This window comes from Entelurus aequoreus, linkage group LG01 (genome assembly GCF_033978785.1).
Source record: "Entelurus aequoreus isolate RoL-2023_Sb linkage group LG01, RoL_Eaeq_v1.1, whole genome shotgun sequence".
NCBI classification, from domain to species: Eukaryota; Metazoa; Chordata; class Actinopteri; order Syngnathiformes; family Syngnathidae; genus Entelurus; species Entelurus aequoreus.
This window is the reverse complement of record NC_084731.1, coordinates 35,612,543-35,635,973: the sequence shown is the minus strand read 5'-3', so window position 1 is coordinate 35,635,973 and position 23,431 is coordinate 35,612,543. Positions and strand designations below refer to the sequence as shown.

Below are 23,431 nucleotides of genomic sequence, written 5' to 3'. Positions count from 1 at the left end.
TAAACTACACATGTAACAGTTACACACACGTCTAGGGATGGGAATCAAAAACTAGTTCTTGTTCAGAACTGATTTCCAGTGTATCAATTCCGTGGAATCGCTTGCCATTTTTTCAAACAATTCTCTGAAGGAATCCTGTGGGCGGGAACGGCATTATTACGCAACAAGCGTGGAGACATCAGACAGCAACATGGTGACTAGGCCGTGGACACACTCCAAAGTTTGGCTATAATTTACAACAAACTATTGGAACAACGCTCCATGTAATAATAGCAAAGCTGGTTCTTCATTAAGAGAATGACATACGAGCAATATGCTGAAACATTTGAACACCGCATGCTCCAACTATAAAATTAATGTTGCGTTTTTTAACCGCACCGATCTCATCCCAGAAGCAGTAACGCTAGCACGCCATCTGAATACAACAGGTACTAACAACGCCTATCATGTTAGCGCTATTATTTGTTAAATTGAAACGAGTGCTTTCTGATTTACATGAGCATGACAAAGAAGCAGATTGTGATTGGCTCTGCGGCGAGCGGTACTAGCTCCAGTTCATGTCTACCGCTAGACGAATGTCACAGAGCAGTGACTAAGTTTGTGGTAAAAAGTTTGCACCCACAATTGCCACAGTAGACACTCCTAATTTTTGGTAGGTGAATGTCCAATTGTACTCAGAGGAAAATTGCATGTTTTCCTCCCACCAGATTTTCCCAATCATTCCCATTCAGAAATTAGAATATCTTGTAAAAGTCCATTAAAGTGAGCAATTCTACTTCAAATGTTACACACATATGTGATATTGACTCATTACATGCAAAGTGAGATTTGTCAAGCCTTTATTATCATTTTGATGATCATGGCTTAGTTTTTGAAACCACATATATTCTGAGATTTTCAATTCGAGGTTTTCAGAAATTGTAAGCCATAATCATCAAAATTATAACAAAGGCTCGACGTTTTTCACTTTGCATGTAATTAGTTAATATCACATGTTACTAAATTACATTCTTGTGTAATTTCCATGTTTTATTTTATCAAATTATACAGAAGAATATTTATTTCTTATATTTTCAAAAAAGTTTTTTCATGTACTGTATGTATGATAATGTGCCTCTTAAGACCTCACCGTTTGGCTTTGTAAGGTCATGTTACCTCTACACTAAACAAAATTGATCTTAATCCATCTTTTTTCCAATAAGGAATCGATAAAAGAACCGATTAAGAACCGAATCAGAATTGAAAGCAGAATTGCAAGTGGAATCGGAAGTGGAAAACTCTTACTAATTCCCATCCCTCCACTTGTCAGTAACACACAGATACACACATGTCAGTTACACACACAAAGGGCTGCCAACTACCTGGAAAAAAAAGGGACATCTTACGGGGCTGGTCGACCTAAGTTCTTTTGGCCCTTTTTATTTGTGAGAAAGGAGTTTGTATATCCATAAAGGTTGAATAGGGGCAACTGAACACATTAAATATGTTTCAGAGTTGCATCCATTCACCCTTTGAGAATTACACATGACCTGATGACTGACAATCTACACACGCTTTTATACTATGTGACTGCAGGCAGAATGTAATTAGATGTGCAGGTTAGGGATTGATACGAATACATGGGAAACAAATTGTTCAATAGTTAATTTGTTGTAGAAAATAACTAAATTAACAGAATACAATATTTTTTTATGTCTAAAATAGAAATAGTTCCCGCTTAACTTAACAGAATAAAAACAAGCATGTCTCTTTAACAGAAGTCTGTCCGGCTCAACTCAAAACAGTATAAATTCAGTGTGCAGCTTTATGATAGAGCAGGACTCCAACGTTCATTACTATGGGAACTTTTGACAAAAAAAAGGCAAAAACTGGCAACATTTTAATTGTGCTTTATTTATGAAGGCGATCTCCACTCAGTGTGGTTATTGTCTATATGCAATACAATTAAATAAAAGCATAATGTCAGAATTGAACACTTAGACTTATGAAGCAAATATTTGACGCTTTAAAGAGTTACCGTATTACCAGTTACCTGTTAATACTCCTGTAGTGTCACTATCATAAAGCTGGACACATCATGTTTATGTTCAACAACTTAGATATACAACCAGTGTTTTGAGAACAAGACATTGTTATCCTAACAACAAAAGAGCAGCGTTGTTAAATTACTATTGTTAGCATGTACTTCATTATTGTGATAGGCGTAGCTCTACGATCTTTGAATTTCCCCAATTGTTCCTTTATTTTTTTTAAAGAAAAAATGTCCTTGTGGTAAAAAGTAAAATTTGAAGTCTGATTACCAAAATCTAGGAAGATAATTCTAGCTAGCTAGCTGCTGCCCTGTGAGACAGTGACAGCAGCCAAGGCAAAAAGAATAGATGACATGAATTTTCAAGCAGCATTGAGTTTGGTAAGCCATCAGTCACACTGGCATCCACTGGCTTAGCCTGAAGCAGACTGTTGTGCTGTTGTGAAACTATTGTCAGCCGAAAGAAGGTACTGATATTTTACAGACAATGTTTCATTTTTACGGAAAAAAAAATATAGGACAAAGTGCGTCCTTTGACAGCTCAATACTGAACAAATACTTGTGTTTCTAAATACGGCAGGATTAAGTTTTTCCAAGGGGCGGCTGGCAACCCTACCGGACACGTCAGTCAACACACAGTGACAAACACATGTCAGTAACACACACACACACGTGTAACACAGTTACACACATCAGTAACACACTCCTCCCAGTTACAACACACGTAAGTCGCACACAGTCACACTCTTGTCAGTAACACACAAAGGTAAGTGAAAGTCACATACGCGTAAGTAACACGGTTACCACACACGTCCGTAACACAAAGTTACACACAAACGTAAGTGACAGTCACACACAAGTCAGTAACACACTCCTCCCAGTCATGTCGGTAACGTGTCGTCGTTAAATGAAAGCAGGAGTTGAGCAGCTGCATGCTAGACAGGGATAAGGTCATCACTGATTGATTTAATAGCACACAAAATACTTAAAAACAAGACGACTCAGAGCAAACATAATTCACAGTTCATCGCTTCACTTCCTTTCCTGCCAAGTAAAAGCCTCAAACTGTGGCTAGGATGCAGCTACAGAAGAATCACGTGTACAATTAAACAACATCAAAAGAGGGAAGTCAGTGTTCCATCGATCTTGTTTAAGTGTGAATAACGATGTACGTGATGGTGCGTACAGCGGCCATTTTAAAAGCAACAAAGAACAGTGTCTTGAAGTTTTCAGTCAAGCCAACCTGACGCTCTAAACGCTGTCGTCCAGGGGCGGGGCCAGTGTGCTTGAGTTAGCCTGTTTGAGATGCGGGTCGCCCTCCATCTCCTGCTTGGCACATCTGTTGAATATTAGTCTGGTTAATGATAATAATCATAATAATATTATTGTTTTGTATCTTAAAGAAACAAAACATTTCTCTGCTCAGATGATTTGCTTTAAAAATTTCCCAGGAGGGTTTTCTTCATAATGGAACTTAACAAATTAAACAACATACCAAAGTACAATAATAGCAATAGAATTGTACATCCTAAATTTTACTTTTACTCTTTTACTGCTTGTATTTTGTTGATTACATTATGTCATTCATTTTACTTAGTGCTCTTTTAATACAATTGGCAGGAGGAGAGAGAGCAAAAGAATGCAAATAGACGCGGACAAACTGTGGATGGAGGAACGGAAAGAGAACAGGGTTAAAGCAGAAGTTGCAGAATTTTGACCTGGGTATTTTTCAAATCCTTATACGGCCCTTAATAAAAGAATGTAAAAGGTGACTAAATAGTATTATTTCACGTATAGAAGGCTCTCCTTATTTTGAAAAATTTATTTAGAAGGTCATAAGCACGTGTTTTTTTTGCTCGAGCTATGACAATATTTGATTTATAATGAAAGATTCCTACTTCCTCCTCTCTAAACTGCCACCTTATCGTGGTAGAGGAGTTTGCATGTCCCAATGATCCTAGGAGCTATGTTGTCTGGGGCTTCAATTCCCCCTGCTAAGGTCTCCCAAGACAAACAAGTCGACAGAGTAGCTTGAAGACCTCTATGAAAAAAATACAAACAAGGACTCAGATTTGCCTCGCTAGGAGGCGGGTCACCGGGGCACCCTTTTGGAGCAAACCCTGGAGGTAGGGCTCGATGGCAAGGTATTGGTGGCTGGGCCTGTCCCCCCTCCCCAATGGGCTCACCACTCATAGGAGTAGGCATGGAGATTGGGTGCAATGTGAATTAAGTTAATTATATCAATATAACAATGTTTCTCTAGTAACTCAAAGCACTTCACATTGAGAAACCCATTATCTACATTTCAGGTGCAGTGGGTGGCACTGGGAGCAAGGTGGGTGAATAGTCTTGCCCAAGGACACAACAGCAGTGAATAGAATTCGAAACAGGAACCCTGAAGTTTCTGGTCAACCGCTCTACCATCTGAGCCCCGCTCTACCATGTAAGTTGGGCAGCAGCTGAAGGCAGGGCCCCTGGCGGTCCAATCCTCTGCAACAGAAGCTAGCTCTTGGGACATTGAACGTCACCTCGCTGGGGGGGAAGAAGCCTGAGGTAGAGAAGTTCCGGCTGATTCAAAGGCTTTGGAACCAGTCTTCCCGAGAAGGGCTGGACTGTCTTCCACTCTGGCGTTGCAAGCAGCGAGAGGTGACGGGCGAGGGTGGCAAAACTTGTGTTCCCGCAGCTCAAAGTCTGTACCTTGCAGTTTAACCCAGTAGACGAGATATTAGATTCCCTGTGCGTCTGCATGGGCGGACAGGTCCGGATTGTTTTTTGCGCTTAAGCACCAAACAGTAGTTTAGAGTACCCGCCCTTTTTGGATTCCCTACAGGGAGTACTGGCGAGTGATCCCCTAGATGATTCTCTTGTTCTGCTGGGGGACTTCAACGCTCACATTGGCATCGACAGTGAAACCTGGAGAGGCGTGAATGGGAGGAATGGCCGCCCAGATCTGAACCAGAGTAGTGTTTTGTTACTGGAATTTTGTGCTTGTCACAGATTATCCATTACAAACACCACGTTCAAACACAAGGGTGTCCATATATGCACTTGACACCAGGACACCCTAGGCCGCAGTTCCATGATCAACTTTGTGGTTGTATCACCAGATTTGCGGTCTCATGTTTTGAAAACTCGGGTGAAAAGAGGGGCGGCGCTTTCAACCGTTGGCTCCAGTGGTGCAGGAGGATGACGGTCAGACCTGGCAGGCTCAAACACAGTGAGGTTCTGCTGGGAACATCTAGCAGAGTTAAGTTAAAGTTAACGTACCAATGATTGTCACACACACACGAGATGTGGTGAAATTATTCTCCGCATTTGACCCATCACCCTTGATCACCCCCTTGGAGGTAAGGGGAGCAGTGAGTCTCTCCTCAATAGAGCTTCAATTTCCACCTCCAGAGGAAGGACCGACTGTGTATGAGACAGCACTGAGCGACAAGCATGAACGCCAGACAAATTTCTTGGACCGATGTGCAATTTTTATTCAATAGAATTAGTAATTGTGAAAAATATACATTTTAAAAATATATGTTCTGTTAAACCACTAATGGTAACATTAGATAGCCAGTGGTGTTTTTAGTTTAAAACCTAACTTTGAGCAAGTCGCAAACAGACACTTTAAATGGCAAAGTGACCCTTGCTAAGATGGCTGCCAGGTTGGCACGTTGCTTCGCATGGCTGTTACAGCATGTTGACCTTTCGACTTATATCTATGGGCAAACAAGCATATTCATGCCTCTAAGTAATGTTGTAATTTTCATTGCCAACAAAGTAAGCATGCTTGATAGAAAACACTCAAAAGTAAGGCTCCAATTTTTAAAACTTGCTAGCTCAATGATAATTTACATAGAATATGACATATACTGTACATGCTACTGATTAGCATTAGTGATTTAACAGGGTGCTTTCAACACCTCCAAATGTGTTACTGACAAATACAACTAAGATGCACGTTACAAACAAACAGCTGGTGTGGAGAAAGTACAATACCTACAGTATAAACACTTTGTAGTACTCAACAAAAGACAATACTGGTACACTCAACATAATCACTGATTATGGCAACACACCTTTATGGCAACACACCTCGGAAAAACGGAAATGAATGCATATTTTCAAATGACACTCAGAAGGGTAGGAAAACTAAATATAACAACTGTATAGCACTGTTATCAGCTCGCAGTTAAATGTTTAATAAAGAAGGAGATATTATTATTAAACAAATGAACATTTATTAACACATGAACACAAACAAAAGTACCGGTACTGAGAATTGGTACAGTATCCGTTTGAAAATGAAAGGTCTCCATCCCTCTTCCTCCCTGACCCTGTCTACTTGGTTGCGATTGGTCATGTCTTTAAAATTAGCAACATCCTCTGTTGTTCGCTAACGTGCCAAAAACTTTTTTGTGTTGCAGCTGCATCTCTCCAGTGAGTGTGTGTGAGTGACAGGAAAAAAAGCAAAAAAGCTCAAACTTGCCAGGGGAGAAATCAATAATTATATAGAACAAGAATTTCCCCCCATCTTATATTGGGCTCAATATGGTAAACGATATGCAGAGTTGAAGTTTACCCAGAGGCTGGTCCATTTCCTGTTCGCTCATTTGACTGCTGGTCCAACTCAGAGAGCAATTTCAGAATATTCAGCGCAGCCTGAGGAAGTAAAGAAATGCTTACAGTTTCATAGCGTTCAGTACTTGAAGTGTTGCAGGTGGATTACTTGTCCTACCGTATCATGACAGGATTCTACATCTTTTCCCATTCCGTGGCTGATGAGGGGTGGCTGGGAGGAGCAGTTAATCAGCGAAACAAACTCGTTCTTATTGTTTTTGGGGAAATCTTTGTATTCCACCTGCAAGCAGAGACAGAGGGCAATGTTGAACACAAAAGAGAAGTGCACAGCATGACAGCAGATGTTACCTGCAGGCCCTGCACCGACGCAAGGTAGCCCAGTTGTTCCGAGGGCCTGGTGAGGGGCCCGAGCGGCGGCTGGGTCAGGATATTGGTATTCTTTAGGATGGTCTCAGCAGTCTGGGACGTTCCTGCATACAGCAGCTCTCTGGCAATGGCGGCAGTGACGGTGGCCTTGCCGGGGTTGGCTGTTGCTTGACTGAAGTCCTTAGCTAGGCTGCTTTGGCAGGCGCCGACCGCTTGAGCCACCTCGGGCACCATGGGCAGGATGCCAGCCGGCAGCTGCTGGTGGCTCAAGTAAGGCAGGCGGAACTCTTCCTCTTTGGAACCTTCACCATTTCATTAGAAGATGTTACTAAAGCAAAAGAGAGCAACATTCTAACTGCTTCTCACCCAGTGGGACGTCCTCTACAGAGCTTGGTTCAAAGAAGGTCACTTTGCGTCCATCACCTGGCTTTTTTACTGGGGTCTACAAACAGTACAAACAATAGATGTCACATATTATTGCTTATGAGCAAACCAAAAGGTCAAACAATTACCCTCTCTTCAGTTTTAAGTGCTGGTTTGGGAGGTTGGGGTTGAGGCACTTTATATCCCAGAAGCTCCAACATTTTCTCCGCTGCGTTCCTTTTGGCCACCTTCTTGCTAGGCCCCATGCCCTCTGCAGCCTGGCCGCACACGGACACCTGTAACAAGCAGCAGCCACACCTTAGAGGTCAGGCGGGGTGTGCATTCCTTGCGGCTGACTTACCTGCATGACAAACTCCCGACGGCGCGGCAGGCCTCTCTCCGTCACCATGCTGTACTCAGGCTCCTTCTCCTTCTTGGCCTGCTGGATCTGAGCCAAACGGCTGATGGGATTCATTCCCTGGCCGTATTCTGGACTGGTCTGCAGCTGTTTGAGTAGACATTAGTACATGATGTGTTGATCAAAGCCCTACTTGGCTGCAACCAGGAGGGGGAGACAGTAATTCAGGCCCAACCAAAATACTGCCTGAATGGGTGGCGGCAGCAAAAATTGGAAATGATTTAACAGCCTAATGTATAAAGCATTAGTGTCCCCATAAAACTGTTTCACTTCCGACACGATACCAATATTGGAGCCTAAAATTTTGCTCAATTACGATATTGACCCGTTATGATATCAGCAAGAACCATGCATACTTAATTTTTTTATAGGATAAAGTGAAAATTAGTCAAACAGAGAACAATGGTAAGGTATGAAAACACTAAGCTACTTATTATTAAACTTCTGGAATGGACTTGTGATGTCTTTAAGTTGAAATGGAGTGGTAAATGTTTATCTTGGCAACACTTAGTGGCCACAATATTTCATGACGTTAAGCTCATGACGCAGTAAGTTGTATGATGTGGACATGCTTGTTACTGGATACTTTTTGATACGCTTCTGCATTGGAGACTTTATATCTGTAAGTAATATGCAACTATAATTATTTGATAATTTTTTATATTGACTAATGTGCTGTTTTAGACTGCAACATTGTTCAATAATATAAATATACTTGATATTGGACCAATATCAATACCAGATCAGGACACCCCTAGTATATAGCGTAGAGCGAAATATTTACATTCCAATTTCCATATAAAAATATAGAATAAGCAATACATTCAGATGAATTTAGTTTATGCAGTCTTTTAGGCCATGGCGTTAAATATGACATTTCAATGCTCTTTCCGTAGTTGTAAGATGACATGTTTCCACTATACAAGACAAAGTATTGAAAATAATACTATGACTTTGTGAATGTGCAACATTTTTGCAGCATTGGTACTTTCCCAAACAGCTGCTTTATGTTGATGATATTCCTCCTGTCGTATGGTTAAGTTACTTTATTGTGTTACAGTTGGCTGGTGTGAAGATGTTTGGCCTGCAGTCTTGAGCTACATTCTGCCATTTTCTTTTTTGTTTAATGTTTCATTGTGAAAAGAACTGCAAGATTCTACTTTTACAGTCAAATCAATTTATGCCAAGCAGTTTGAAGTACCTTTATGATGGATTTAGTTTTCTTCTTGATGCGTGGCAGCGTCTTCTCCACGCTCGGTATATGAGGTAGCCTCTTCAAGTCCCTCAGCACGGCACCAGCTGCCAACTTCTTGGCAATCTTTTTACTCTTTCCTTCCCCCTCTCCGGAGAACTCTCCCACTGTGACGCGCACAACAAAGCTCTTCAGATGCGGGGGACCGTCTTCTTTCAACACCTGCACAGGACCAAGATGTCACCATTTAGGAAGCAAATACAAAACATACTATACATTTGTCAGTAATACCTCAAAGTTTACAGCTAAGTTGCGTTTCAGTGCAATTTCAAACACTTGGCTGATTTCCGACTTGTTGAGGTTCTCTTCCTCGGGCTCGCCGTTCATCTGTCAGAAAGAGAAGCCAATGAAAAGCGGTTCATTTACTCAGCGAGAATGCTGACTGTGCTCTTCTCACCACTGGTAATTGCTGCAATATTGGCTCCTTCTGCAGCACTTTTAGGGCTTTGACGGCGGCGTCCTGCTTGGCGAGCTGCCTTGTGCGTCCTTTCCCTATAAACTGCTGGCCTCCGATGCAAAGTTCCGTGTGGTACATCATTGGTCCCATGGGGGCAAACGGGTAGTAGTATCTGCACAAACAAACAAAAGTTTGTTTGCTTTTTTGACAAGAGACTATTAAATGGCTGCAGGTGGGACAAACCTACTGTTGCATAGAGCGCTGATAGGGCGGCGGAATACGGCCGCTGTAATTCATGTTTGGTGGTCTCATCCCCGGGTAGGGGTCCAAAGGTTTATATATAGGCTTTTTACTAAGTTTGGAACATAATGCGTTTAACTCCATGATTTGCATTAGGCCATCAACTGGAAGACAGCACAGCAGTTCACAGATAAGCACACAACGGCAACAACTTAACGAGAGCATTAGGAGCGTGGTGGGCGACCCCCCACCTGGGTTCTTGCCTGTGTGGCGTGGGGTCCTTATGGTGGGCTTGGGAAGCACGGTCTCAGCCAGGGCAGATTCAGCAGCGGAATGCTGGGCTTTCTTGATGCTGGTCCCCTCTGCATCCCAGTGCTGCTCTCCCAGTGTGAGCCTCACTGAGAAGATCTAATGCATCAGAAGATGACATCATCACAAGGTCTGCTTTGAGATGAAGGAGAACCCCACAGCTTTTCCCAAACATACTTTGGAGTGAGCTGGTCCTTGCTCACTCAGTAGCTTATATTCAGGCTGGAGCTTGTTGAAACGGGCTAACTCATTCACCAAACACATGGGGGTCTTCTCTTTGGGGTTTGCCATGTTAGATACTGGAAGACAAAAGCATGAGCGTCCATTCATGGGCTGTACCAAAGTCACTCATTAACATCTGTTACCTTAAGTAGGTGTGTGACCAGATTTCGACTGATTAAAACCTGACTATATTTCTAATTTAGAGAAGAGCTGTCTGGAATTGTATAGTTCTTTGTGATAGTCAGAAGCAGGAGCGAGGGATTGGAACTGCATATTAGGTGCTTTGTGCAAACTACAAACTGAGAGGTAGCAAACGGAGCTAGTTAGCCTTAGCGTATCTCGCCCGCTAGACGTGCGGCCGCTGTCCTTCACTTGAGTTCTACAGCCAACAATGCTAATGTTATGCAAGTACTGTACTTGGTATTGGATCAACACCAAAAAGTGTATTTTCAATCACAGTAATGTAAATATAGATATAGATTTTCCCGAGTATGACAGTTGAGGATGTTTAAATGTGACTTCAAACATTGCCTGTTCAGTTATTAAAACAAATAAATGGCATTCTACTGGATTGCTTGAAAAGTAAACTAATCAGATGTCAGCCAGCAAGAACAATGATCAATAAAAATAATAATGATAGTGAACCTATGTATGAACAAGCAAACACACCTGTGATGGTATTGTAGGGCGTGGCTGAGCCCGCAGGAAGAGCAGAGCTCCTGACGGGCTGGCTGGCGCTCTCTGATGCCAGTGTGCTGGTGGCACAGGGAATGCTGTAGCCCGGCTGAGGCTGGCCCACCTGCAGCGGAGGAGGGGCGGCGGGCATGGGACTGGCCGGACACTGGAGCTGGGACATTCTCGCCGCTCTGACCTGATCACTGACAGCTTTGATCACAACTTTGTGTCGTGAAAGTAGCAATGGCAGTGAAGTCTTGATTGCTGAGAAATAAGATAACAAAAGGTGAAATATGAGGGAAAATATGCACCGATAAAGTCAAATACATTTTTAGAGCAGGTCGAGAAGGACACTCATCAATGGCCGAAAGGTCAAAAGTGCAGCAACGTTCACGCCAAAACACTCACAGAGTGTTTGAGTTTTTAAGAGTGTTGTTTTTGAAAAACAAAAATGCCTTAAAACATGGGAAAATGCTGCAGAGCAAATTTATATTTGCTGCAATCACATAAACACTGACAGATTTTTTTTTTTTTAAATGCTAAAAAAAGGCAAAAAAACAACTTATGGCTGGGCAGTTATATAATGGTGATACATTACAGGTGATCAGCTGTGAACATACATTAGCTCCATCAAACATGGCAGAAATGTGACAACGGCCAATCAGAGTCTACCTTTTCCTGCATCACTTCCTATTGTACGTTGCCGCACAAATAAACAGAAATAGAAACCTTGCAGCTAAACGTGTAAATAAATGTCAGGCAGGATTTTGAATCGTGCCTGACGTGTGTGTGTGTGTGTCACCAAAGTGATGTGGAGGAAAGCAAGCCGATGTGCAAATGATGCACGACTAGGGATGGTACCCTACATTTCAGCTGATACGGTACCGATTCCTGGTACTTCGGAATTGATATTGGTACTAAACGGTACCAATTTTTAGTAATCTTGTGTGGGTTCATGTGTTAATAAATGTTAGCTTGTTCACTAAACATTTTTAATTTAACATGCATTTTGTCCAATTGTTACAATTGGTATTTTTACACTTCTGAGTATCATTAGCAAGTATGCATTCATTTCAGTCTGTCCCAAGTATATTGCTCTAGTCAGGAAGTAGTCTTTGCCATTAAGTTAAATGTGCCAGTCTTGTCTTTTGTTGAGTCTTACAAAGTGTTTATGCTGCAAGTATTGTACTTATTTGATTGTAACATGAATCTTAGTTGTAGTTTTCATTAACAGATTTGGAGGTGTTTGATATCACCATATAGCTAATTCTCATCTGTAGCCTGTCTATGGCATCGAGCTAGCGCATTTTGAAAGTTGGACCCTAAAGGTACTTTTGAGCACCTTCTTCTTGCTTTGTCGGCATAAAAATTTGTAACATTATTGTCAGGCAGTCCTGCTGAGTCTGCTAGGATTGTTCAATACCGGGCAGAATTTGGTCAGTACCTATAAATGTACAGCATTTGGTACCCATCCCTATGTACAACACAACAAATGTGTTTAATGATTTGAAAATGTAACGCCTAAGTGATTATACAGAAAGTGTGAAATTGCGAGCAGAGCCTGCATTGCTAATGCTGCTAGCACACGTAGCATTAGCAGTATAGCCGTTACCAGCAGACGAATATTTGAACATTGAATATTTTATCTAAACTCTATATTTTATTAAAGAGCTGAACATTTGCAAGCAGCAATGATGTTAACAGCATATGCAGCATCATCACTTGAAATCGCTAATGTTTACAATTTAAAAAGTCTTCAAATTCAATTTGTTTATTTTTGGGTCACAAATCACTGCACAATCACCCAGGTCTGTAAAATAGTTGAGTTATTTTAGATTTATTTTACCGTTGACTAAAATACTTACTTGTCCATCCATCCATTTTCTACCGCTTGTCCCTCTTGGGGTCACAGGGTGTGCTGGAGCCTGTCCCAGCTGCACTCGGGTGGAAGGCGGGGTACACCCTGGACTAGTTGCCACCTCATTGCAGGGCCAACACAGATAGATTGACAACATTCACACTCACATTCACACACTAAGGCCAATTTAGTGTTGCCAATCAACCTATCCCCAGGTGCATGGAGGTGGGAGGAAGCCGGACTATTCGGAGAGGTTCATCTTATTTAATTTGTTTTGTTAATTACTCAGTATGTTCCTACAATTTAAACTAATATCTTGTTTATGTAATTTTTAGTACAGCTGATTCAAAACTGGCACGTTAAAACACAATATACAGAATCTTGATATTAGTCGAGATCTAATGGGATGAAAAAATGTATCGCCCAGCCCTAGCACAAAGCACCTAAACAACTGCATGAGACAAATGCAAAACAGAAGTTAACCAGGCCAACAGGAAGTTACCTGGGCTAACAGGAAACTGGAAGACTGGCCAACTATGTTTTTGTTAACTTGCAGTAGTTGTCTCATGCATATGTTTGTGTGTTTTCAACATTTGCAGCATTCATGTGATGGCATCAAAGTTTTATGGTGTTTGTGGTTTGGACCATTTCTGTGTGTGGATCATTTGGACGTCACGCTTCATCAAATGAGCAAGTAAGTAAGTAAGTAAGTAAATTGTATTAATAAAGCGCTTTTCACAGATAAAATCACAATTGTTGTACAAAACATTGGTGAAGTAAAACATCAATTAAATTAAAACAACAGGGGCAACATCATAAAAAGGATACAAAGTGGATTAAAAATGATAGTTAAAAGGTGCATTACGGTAACTAAAAGCTTGACTAAAAAGATACGTTTTCAAATGTTTCCAAAAAGTTCCATCACAGTCAAGATCACGGAGGGACCTGTGCAATTTGTTCCAGAGTCTGGGAGCTATAACCTGGAATGCCAGGTCTTCACAGGTTTTAAAACAAGTTTTTGGGATCTTTATAGAAGACCCTGGCCTGAAGACCGAGGCTGCGCCTTAAGGGGTAGGGGCATAGCAAATCAGTGATGTACTGAGGGGCCCCATCATGCAACGCACGGAATGTCAGGACTAAAATCTTAAACTCAATGTGGAATTTAACTGGAAGCCAATGTGGATAGAAGGGGGGGGTGATATGGGCCGTTCTGGGTGCACCGGTCAAAAGTCTGCACTAGGTTAACAATGGAAAGGGGAAAAACTCCTCCAACAATCCCCAGACTTGGGGGGCGGCAGATCCAGAAAAACTCTGAATGCAGGATTGGGAATTCATTAATTTTCAAACATTGCTGTTGGGAGTCAACAATGAAGGTTTGCATTCAAACAAAGAACATTGTTCTTTGTTTCCTCAGCTGAGGTGCACATATGAGTTCACAAGTCCAATTTTTTTGTCCAGAAAATGAGCATACACATTTGTCCTGCTTACAGTAGAACATAAACTATTGCACTTAAAACCTGCTCAGTAGATCGGTAGGTTGTGAGTTCAAACCCCGGGCCGAGTCATACCAAAGACTATAAAAATGGGACACATTGCCTCCCTGCTTGGCACTCAGCATCAAAGGTTGGAATTGGGAGTTAAATCACCAAAATGATTCCCGAGCGTGGCCACCGCTGCTGCTCACTACTCCCCTCACCTCCCAGGATGGGTCAAATGCAGAGGATAATCTCACCACACCTAGTGTGTGTGTGTGACTATCATTGGTACTTTAACTTTTTTAAATGATTTAGAGTGGACCGGCTAGACACAAAACTGCAGTTTACACTGTGATTCTATATATGTAACTGCATGCATTTAATAGAAAATACGTGGATTATACTAATAAAAGCAGACATAAAATGCACTAAATTCAGGCCGCCGGTTGACTACTGCTGTCCTAACAGCCCACCTACTAGCTTAACTAGCACCGCGCTGGTATCCACTTTAGACCTTTGCCTTCGGCCTCAATCATCAGTAAATATACTGCAACAATTGCGTTTCTAAAAACTACAGCTTTCAACCTACAGGCTATAGCAGCTGGCATGGTTTCCCCCCCGCAAGTAAGATAATATTTTCCACATTTCCCTCCTCGGACGGACGATGAAACTGCTAGCTCTGCTACGTTAGCCTCGAAAAGTCTGTGAGAAATACAAAGCCTCACCTTTTTTCCTTCAGTCAGTTTTTGTAGCTATTCCATAGGACACGTCGGCTTTGTGTCGTTTGGATTTATGAATGGTACTTTCAAGGTTGCATTTATGTTGTTTTTAAATCAAAATGCGGCGTGTGGGGAGGTAGAGATGGGGGGACAGGGCAAACACTAAAGAGAATGGCCCCAGCTTCATTCAGCCATACGGAAGTGACGTCAGTGCAATCGGAAGTTCCACCAAAATAAAATACCCTTATTCCTGCAATGAATGTGGCGTTTTGCTTAGTGACAGGTGTTTGTTTCAGGTCAGACATATATCTGGGTGGTGGAACTAAAATAATGTAATACTAATAAATATTAGGATCATCTTCATACCCTCACAAAAAACTACAATGATATAGTCAAATAAGGAGACAGTCAGGTGACACAATTCTGTTGGAACAGCTCTAGGTGAAGTTGTATGTTCTCCCTGTGAGTTTGTGGGTTTTCTCCAAGTACTCAAACTTCTATGCATGTTAGATTCATTGGAGAATATCTAACGATGTATGTGTGTTGGCCCCTGGGGTAGGTTGCAGCTTACCTGCAACCCTAATGAGGACAGGCGCTATCAAGCATCATATTAGAGAAAATAAGTGTTCAAGTCTTCACAATAACAACCACTGGCACTTGTAAAGGTAAATATTCTTATAAGTACATTTTAATAGTACCAAAAACTTAATTCACCAGAGTACAAAAAAACAAATTCACACAATTATTAAGCTTCCTGTACTGTACTTGCTAATAAATATAAAAACGATAGTGAATGACTATCAAGTATTGCTTCTAGGGTCTACAATTTGTTTCCAGGTAGAAGGATAGTTTAGTGAGTGTTGTGGTCACAGATTGTACGCCTGACAAATGCTTAGAGAGTCCCTCAACATCAAGTCACGCAGACGCCACAGTGCATCCGCCATTGTGGTGTGGGCTCCTTTGCTTTTCAGCCAATGAGCTGGAAGACGGCTCTCTTGCTCTTTGGTGAAGTGAGCGTCTCGCCTTTGTGCTGTCATGAAGAGAATATCAGGAATGAACATGTGTGACAAAGAAGCGCACTTGAGGTGACACAGTTAAAAATCCAACCTTTCAGAGTCTGGTCCCACTTGCTGACGGTGCTGGAGTCGGCATTCAAGCCCTCGATATACTTCAAGTAGGCTTCAGAGTGCAGCACCCGCTGTGTTTTGGGGGGTGGAGCCACAAACATGGGTTGCAGGTGAGAGGGTTGACCCTGTCCTGGGTATGGAGGTGGAGCATGTTGTCCTGGGCTTAACATGCTAGGCTGAAGTAGACCAAGAACATTTGTTCAGATTTGAAAGCTTCAACTCAAAGCCACATTGTAGCTCACCTGCTGCAGGAAGTTTCCAGAGGCGGGACTCCCGGACATGCCATTTACAGCACCGGCTATCATGCCTGGTGAAGAAGAAACAGTCACTGGTGTCAACTTCTACATGAATGAATGCCAAGAAAGTAGTAGTATTGTGTTTACAGTTCAAGTGTGATGTTAGTAGTGAGTGTGATCACGTGTGTGAATGTGGCTCCTGAAAGGCTAAAGGAGACCAAAGGCTGACTGTAGGCTTGTGGAGCAGGTAAACCCTCCAGCAGGTGAGTGAGCAGGTGTGGTTTCCACTAGTGGCCCTTACCCTGATGAAGCATGCCCGGGTACCCATGCATGCCACCTTGCTGAAGATGGTGAGGAGGAAGGTGGTGTCCCCCTGTAGGGTAAGGTGGCATTGTGACCACACTCAATAAACCCTCATGGGGGCCCTGCATGGGCATGTAAGGTGGCCCATAAGCTCCCATCATGCCTTGGGGGGGGAAAGGGCAAGGAGAGGATGACAACATATCCATGCATAAGTGACATGCAGCTATGACATGGCATGCACTATTCTTGCCGTTTCACACAAAAGGCCTTAAATCATGTACGCTCTTTACTAACATGTCAACATTCTATCTGGTGTAATAAAACAAATTAGATTTTATAAATGCAATCTATCAAACACCACTCAAAGTAATTGTCGCAAATTGACATATTTGGAAGTGTGTATCATGCTGTCAAAACACAGAAACCTTCTGATAAAATGTTGATCACTAATCATCTTCAATGGCCTCGTGTGTGAAATTAGCTGAATAAACAAATGAGTGTTAGCAGGCAAAACAAGCATATTAAAGGTTATTCATGCAATGCTCATGCAATTGTTTTTACATGGAGCTAGTGATAACACAAGAGATAATATAAGATATGAACAAGGATGGTTGCTTTGTTTGTGATGGTTTAAATTGTCCTGCTTCATTTCCCTGAAGCCATGTAGTCAAACACGCTCTGAGAGGGGTTACCTGACACAGGTGTCATGGTCTGGTTTATCATGCCCATAGGGCTAGGCAAAGGCACGATCCCCATCAGTGACCCTACATGGGTACCTGATCTTGGGGATGCTTGCTTCTGGGCCGGCCTCTCACGTTCTTGATGCTCCACTATCTTGGCTGCACGTTCTACAAAACAGACAGTTTTAGAATCACAGTAGAAGTGTCCTGAGGACTAGTCCCGTCAGGATCTTGTGAGATTTGTGCAGCTCCTCACCTTCATAGTCAGCTTTCTTAGAGGCCTCAAGGTTCCTCCACTCGGTGCCCACCAGACGACTGAGTTCCCCAAAGGAGAAGTCGGGGTGACGAGCCTTGATGACAGCTCGCATTTCACTGCTGAACAGGATGTAGCCGCTCATGTTGATCTTCCTCTTAGCCCCTTCCTTTTTGGACAAGCCTTTAATCTTTGGTGTGGACTGGAAAAAAGTGGTAGGATTTAAGCTTGTTTTGTGTGATTTGGGGTTCTTACATTGCATTAGATACCTGGGAAGGTGTGTATGGCATGACGTCCATATCGCTTGAGAGAGGGGTTTGCATCTGAGGCATAGCGGGTGTCTCCATGGCTTCGTCTTCATCATCCATGTCATCCATGTCGTCATCTCCATCCTCGATATCCGCTAGTTTAACCTCAAGTTCTTCAATCTTTTTATTCAAAAAGGGAGACGCTTCCTTCTGTGGAACAATTGCTTTCCTGCAGACAGCAAAATGTATCATTTAGAGGTGGGGGAAATAATAGATTTTTATATGCATCGCAATTCGGACATCGACAATCATAAAATCTATTATAATTGATCATCCAATTCTTTATTGTAAATAAAGTAATACAGACAGTTCTAAAAGTTGGCTGACTATAGCGATCCACCTCACCGAGAGATCCAACCAGCTAATTTTTTAAAGGGCACTTATGTTCCAGTTTTGCACACACTTTTATTAATTTAATAAATGTAATGGGAATGAATTTACTCGTTTTTTTATTACAAATGCACTGTATTTAAAAGTTGCAAGTGATAAGTGCTTATTTAGTAAAAACGAAAAAAAACTAAAACTGCAACAATATATAAAAATTAAAGTTGCATCAATAATCTATTTTCAATCAAATTGTAATCGAATCGTGAGGTGCCCAAAGATTCCCACCTCTAGTATCCATTACATCAGAGGTGTTCAATTCTTATGGCTACCCTCAGAGGGCCTCTTGTAAAAGTAAAAGTAAATAAATATTAATCTATGATGTTATTACACTTTTGTGCTTTATTGACGCACAATATTTCCAAGCTTTCCGAGGTCACATAAATCAATGTGGCAGCAACACTAAATTTTAAAAATGGTGCCACTGCTTTAGTGGTCAGGAAAGAAAACATGTCAGCAAAACAACATACAATGTGCAAACAAAATGACTTGCATGTGTTGATCCATCCATCCATTTTCTACCGCTTATTCCCTTCGGGGTCGCGGGGGGCGCTGGAGTGTTCAGGGTTTTTTAAATGCCCCTTACTCACCGTGACCCTGATTGTTATTGAAGTGTGGCTACATTGAGAAACAAGGAGTGATACTATATCCCTCAATGTGTGTGTGTGTCACTTTAAGAAAAAAATATATTACCGGTGCTGTGTCGGTCACATGGACTATAAAGCACCAAACTGTGCTTATCAGGAAGTCATTGTGTTTCCGAAGAGTGCCATTAAGAAACACCAACGCAGTATGAGTGCAGTACAGCAGGTACCACACACTCATTGAGGTGTCATTTACCCATCACTTGTAATTGGTGCATAATGACAACATGATTTGTTCCCGTTGTAGTGCAATGGCGAATTGTGTGTGCTGTGTTGGAACTAAGCACTGCTGTTGGCCTGTTAAGTCTAGCTATAAAGTTTAAAAAGAGTGTCAGACTGTGTGTGCCTTTGTCAGGACACTACATTACTTACAAGACGATAAAAGCAACGGTCCTGGTAGCTGAGTCTAAAGCACTTGTTGCTGGTAACGGAGTCTACATTAACTCAGCACCAATAGTTACTGGTACTGTTTTCCCTGTCTGGTTACTAAAGCTTACGTGGGCACTGATGCCATTAAGGAACGCAGGTTTGGTCAATTACAATAAGTCAAGATTTATTTACAGTCAAGCCGTCCAAGAAACAGAAATACTATATTAGAGAGGGTAGAAAGGATAGGTCGACACATAGGCGGCGCCCCGTAAAAGATGGGAAGAAAAAAAACATGAGGAGGGAGAAGAAAAGCCACTCCTGTGCTCTTGTAGGGGGCACAGTGTGGGACTAGGAAAAAACCCTCAGCAAACATAAGCACATACGACATACAAACTTGAGACCTGCATCCCTTGACGGCAAGTCATAACAAGGCATTGAGCGTCAGGCTTGAGTGGTGCTAACCTAAAGTAGAACACCTCATCTTCCACCACTTTGGAAGTGTACGAGAAGCGTTTCAAACCCTTGAACTTTTTGGCTTGTTTCTCTGCGTCAATGTAGCGACTCTCACAAAGCAGATTATCCTCTTCTGCTATCTCAGTCGGTCTGCAGGACAAGAAGTCCTTGAACGAGGACACCATGCATTTGCCTGAGAGCACAAACACAATATGATTGAGAAGAAAACGACTGAATAAAAATAACTGGAAGTGTAAAGAACACAGTACCTTTGACACAGGTAATTGGCAAGGTCTCCTCGAGGTGGCTGAGAAACACCTCTCTCTTGTAGAACATCTTGGTGGGTTCGTGCTCCGTCTCCTCCGGATGAATAAAAATAGGCCCAAAGAAGGAAGTGGTTCCATTCTGCATCCAAAGCTTCTCTAACCTGGAAGTCAGTGAACGGTTACTGATAATCCCTAGCACAAGATGATGAATAAAACATGATGTTTACCTGGCCACTCGAAGCTTGGACAGCCCGTGTGACTGAATGTAAACACAGTCTCCCACTTTGAACCACATGTTGTTATGGCGCAACTGTTCATAGTACTGACATCCAGGCTCAGCACCACTCATCTCCATGGTGACATCCTCTCGCTCCTTAAGGATGAAATTTGCACACAGCAAGTTAATCGCCTCACAGCTTTGTTGAAGAGAAGCCTTATTACGCCTGTGTTGTATTTACTCCAGCAATATGCTACTTTCTATGAAACATTTAAACAATATAAAGTCAAACTTGAGGTTTTCTTTTAAGATTAAGCAGTTCCAATGAAAAGTTCAAACCTCACCTTGTCCACAAAACTGCTGCCGTCTACATACAAAACAGCGAGTTTCTCCAAGTCAGGCTTGACAAACATAGAAGCAACACGAACAACAGGCAGGGGGACGTCTCGAGGGACATATTTAACAGGACTGGCAGGCATAGCCCATATCTTGATCTTCTTGAACAGCTTGGGCCTCACAGTGTATCGAGATTCACAGACATACACGTCCTCGGCTTTGACGCCCTCCGGTTGGAGTTTGAAATAATCCTACGACAAGTCAGGAAGCACAACTTTAACTGAAGTCACAAATGGCACGTTTGTGTTTTTCAGGCCTACCTTCACACACATGACCAAACATTTGCCCAGGACTTTACTGAGAGATACTCGGTTGTAGTAGTCGCTCTTGAAGGCCTCTTTTTCCAGAAACTTGCGCGTGGCCAAATGGAAGGTTTCACTCGGACGATAGAACCAGCAGCCGTAGAGCCACTTCTCATCTTCTGAAACAAGCAAAGGTAAGATTAGCTACTTGACAAGTTATCTTTGTTAAAAGGTGAGCTGGCTTGCCTGCATCGTCCTCCCAGAGACGTTCAATGCAGACGATGTGCGGCTTGAGGTTGGGCTGTGATTGCTGCACGTAGACAAACTCTCCCACACGATAGGTAGTGTTTTCCAAAGTGCTTTCTTGCTGGTATGCAATATCCGGCTCTGACTCAGGACTCCATACTTCTCCTGGCAGGTCCTGCTCCTTTGTACCTTTGTTTGGGTGAAAAAGGAAAAATTATTGAATCAAATTACTATTAAAAGCAACAGTTTGTTACTCCCCAATGCTTAAGCAGTCATACTTTTGCTGTCCTCTTCCTCACTGGCCTCCTTTTTCTTATCCTCCTCAATTTCTTTGGGGATCTTCTCCCTCTTTTCCTGCTCCACGTCATTGTGCAGGTGTTTCAATGAGTAGCTGAGTGCAGTGCTTTGAAGAATCTCCCCATTCTTACATAGCTCATCCCGGATCTTAATGAAAAATTGTTGCAGTTCTACTGCGTCATCAAAGACCTCAGAGTCAGTCCTGCAAGTGCAAAGAAGAAGAACAGTTAAGTGCTTGCATAGTTTGTTGTTAGAAAGTGTTCCATGACTTAAGATGCTGTTTATAACACCACTTTATTATTCAATTTAGGTATTTTTTGTTTGTCTGTCTATCTGTGTTGGCCCTGCGATGAGGTGGCGACATGTCCTGGGTGTACCCCGCCTTCCGCTCGTATGCAGCTGAGATAGCCTCCAGCACACCCCGCGACCGCAAAAGGGGTACAAAATGGATGGATGGATGGATGGATGAACGTTTATATCATGTGTATATATTTCTGTACTCAACGACTCTGCAAAATGTATCTGGGGATCGATAAATGACTTTTTTTCATGAATAATTAGGGATCGATGGAAGACACTTCTTAAGATGTCAAGAAAAATACTTTAGTACCTGTGCAGCCTCCTGGCCTTCTGCAGCACTTCAAACATGTGCTCCTGAAAGACATCCAGTCTCCTGTAGCGGCCACGCTCCACATTCACCCTGATGACATCAAAGTTAAGTGGGCGCTTCTCTGCGTCGTCTGGATCAACGGCGGGAATTTCAGCCAGAGAGTCGCTGTAACATCTTCCTTCTTCGTCTTGGTGACTCAGGACGGACACATACAGGTTCCTGATCATCTCTCGCACCAGAGCTCCCACATCAGGAGCCCCAGAGTCTTCACCTCCTTCCTGCTGCTTGCGCGTCTCAAGCAATACCCGATGCAAAACCAAGGCGTCCCGATAGATGAGCGACTCAGGCTCGTTGTATATGCAAGCGTTGTTGAACATGAGAGCAAAGTCTTCCACCAGGGCCTCCACGTCCTGATACCGACCCGCTGCCATGTGGCTGCGCAGGCGCTCCATGTCGATGGGCCGCTTGATGGTGGCGTAGTAGTCAGGCAGCTCGGCACGGGATGGCAGACGGAGGAAAATGGTGCTCAGGCGACGGCCTCGGCGGTCAGTGAAGTTCCGCACGGCGTCGTAGAGCTCATTTAACCTCTGTTGCAGAGGGGTTAGGTATTTGGTCTTCTTAGGAGATATGCCACTTTTTCCTAAATGAGAAAAACACATTTACAGTAAAAAGGTCAATTTAATAATAATAATTTAATACAACTATGAACAATGCAACAGTAAAAGCCTAAAGAGAGTAGTCCCACCTTTTTTCTTGTGTCGCTGTTTTGTATTCATTTCATTTCTTTTTTATTCCTTTCATGAAAATGCATGTATACAAGCCATATACAGTTGACACTTTCATTGTTTTTTTGTTTCTTATACATTTCCATGATCAGAAAAGAGCAGATGGAAGAATATTATTCTTATATTTATATAAATAACACCAACACAAAATAATACAAAGCCGATCGAGTAAAAAGTACCAGTAAGCTTATTTTTCACCAAAAAGTTGCAGTAGAGTAGATCTAATATTTGTGTGTTTTTATGAAGAACTCGGGGCGGAACATTGCCATTTGCCAAGTCAACTTTGTCGACCATTTTGTGTTGGACTATTTATACAAAACAGAACAACAACGTGGAGAAAAGATGGAATAGAGGTCGACATTAAAAAAAACCAAACATGATTTCAGTTTTTCTGCAGGACTGCAACCGAAATGTTCTGGTGTTAGATTGGAGGGGGGCTAACGTAAACCTACAATTATCTTTACCGCCTATGATGCAGTTGCAAAAATTGGGTAAAATCATGTAAAGCAAAACAATGTAAAAGTATGTAGAAGGCTCTGACTACGCATTAAAATGTGTCATTGACACTGCTACTGGTAACATTGTAACCCAGTACAAGCTACCGCATTGAAGGATAGTTGGCGTCTAAACACACTCCCCCCACCAGTTTTTACACTGGTGAGGTGGGTGGCATGTCACCCTGCAGGACAAAAATTAAAAACCTGTCAAAAGGCGGATGAG

At 42.3% G+C, this 23,431-nt stretch overlaps 1 protein-coding gene and 1 pseudogene across 2 annotated transcripts; both read right to left on the bottom strand.

Annotated features, from left to right (window-relative positions):
* Positions 1-2,975: 2,975 nt before the first annotated feature.
* stau1 (staufen double-stranded RNA binding protein 1) lies at positions 2,976-15,108 on the bottom strand. Of its 2 annotated transcripts, none has more exons than XM_062049073.1 (15): positions 14,902-15,108; positions 10,838-11,107; positions 10,124-10,245; positions 9,889-10,045; positions 9,645-9,801; positions 9,398-9,569; positions 9,232-9,327; positions 8,950-9,162; positions 7,692-7,835; positions 7,480-7,626; positions 7,334-7,409; positions 6,950-7,269; positions 6,759-6,881; positions 6,603-6,682; positions 2,976-3,368 (listed from the first exon to the last, which is right to left on the bottom strand). In XM_062049073.1, exons 2-15 carry the CDS (start codon positions 11,022-11,024, stop codon positions 3,281-3,283), a joined length of 2,082 nt encoding a protein of 693 aa, XP_061905057.1. In that variant the 5' UTR covers positions 11,025-11,107; positions 14,902-15,108; the 3' UTR covers positions 2,976-3,280. The 2 variants fall into 2 exon arrangements, with proteins under 2 accessions (XP_061905057.1, XP_061905065.1); XM_062049081.1 differs by having other exon boundaries at positions 9,901-10,045; positions 14,902-15,107.
* Positions 15,109-15,573: 465 nt separating this feature from the next.
* Positions 15,574-23,431, bottom strand: part of LOC133651109 (protein polybromo-1-like) — a 41,765-nt pseudogene continuing 33,907 nt past the window's right edge.

Coding starts and splice junctions, on each gene's coding strand:
- stau1 (XM_062049073.1), bottom strand. CDS start 11,024: ATGTCCCAGCTCCAGTGTCCGGCCAGTCCCATGCCCGCCGCCCCTCCT. Junction 9,802..9,888: donor CCACACAGGCAAGAACCCAG/GTGGGGGGTCGC, acceptor GCTGTCTTCCAG/TTGATGGCCTAATGCAAATC. Junction 9,570..9,644: donor TATCAGCGCTCTATGCAACA/GTAGGTTTGTCC, acceptor TTGTTTGTGCAG/ATACTACTACCCGTTTGCCC.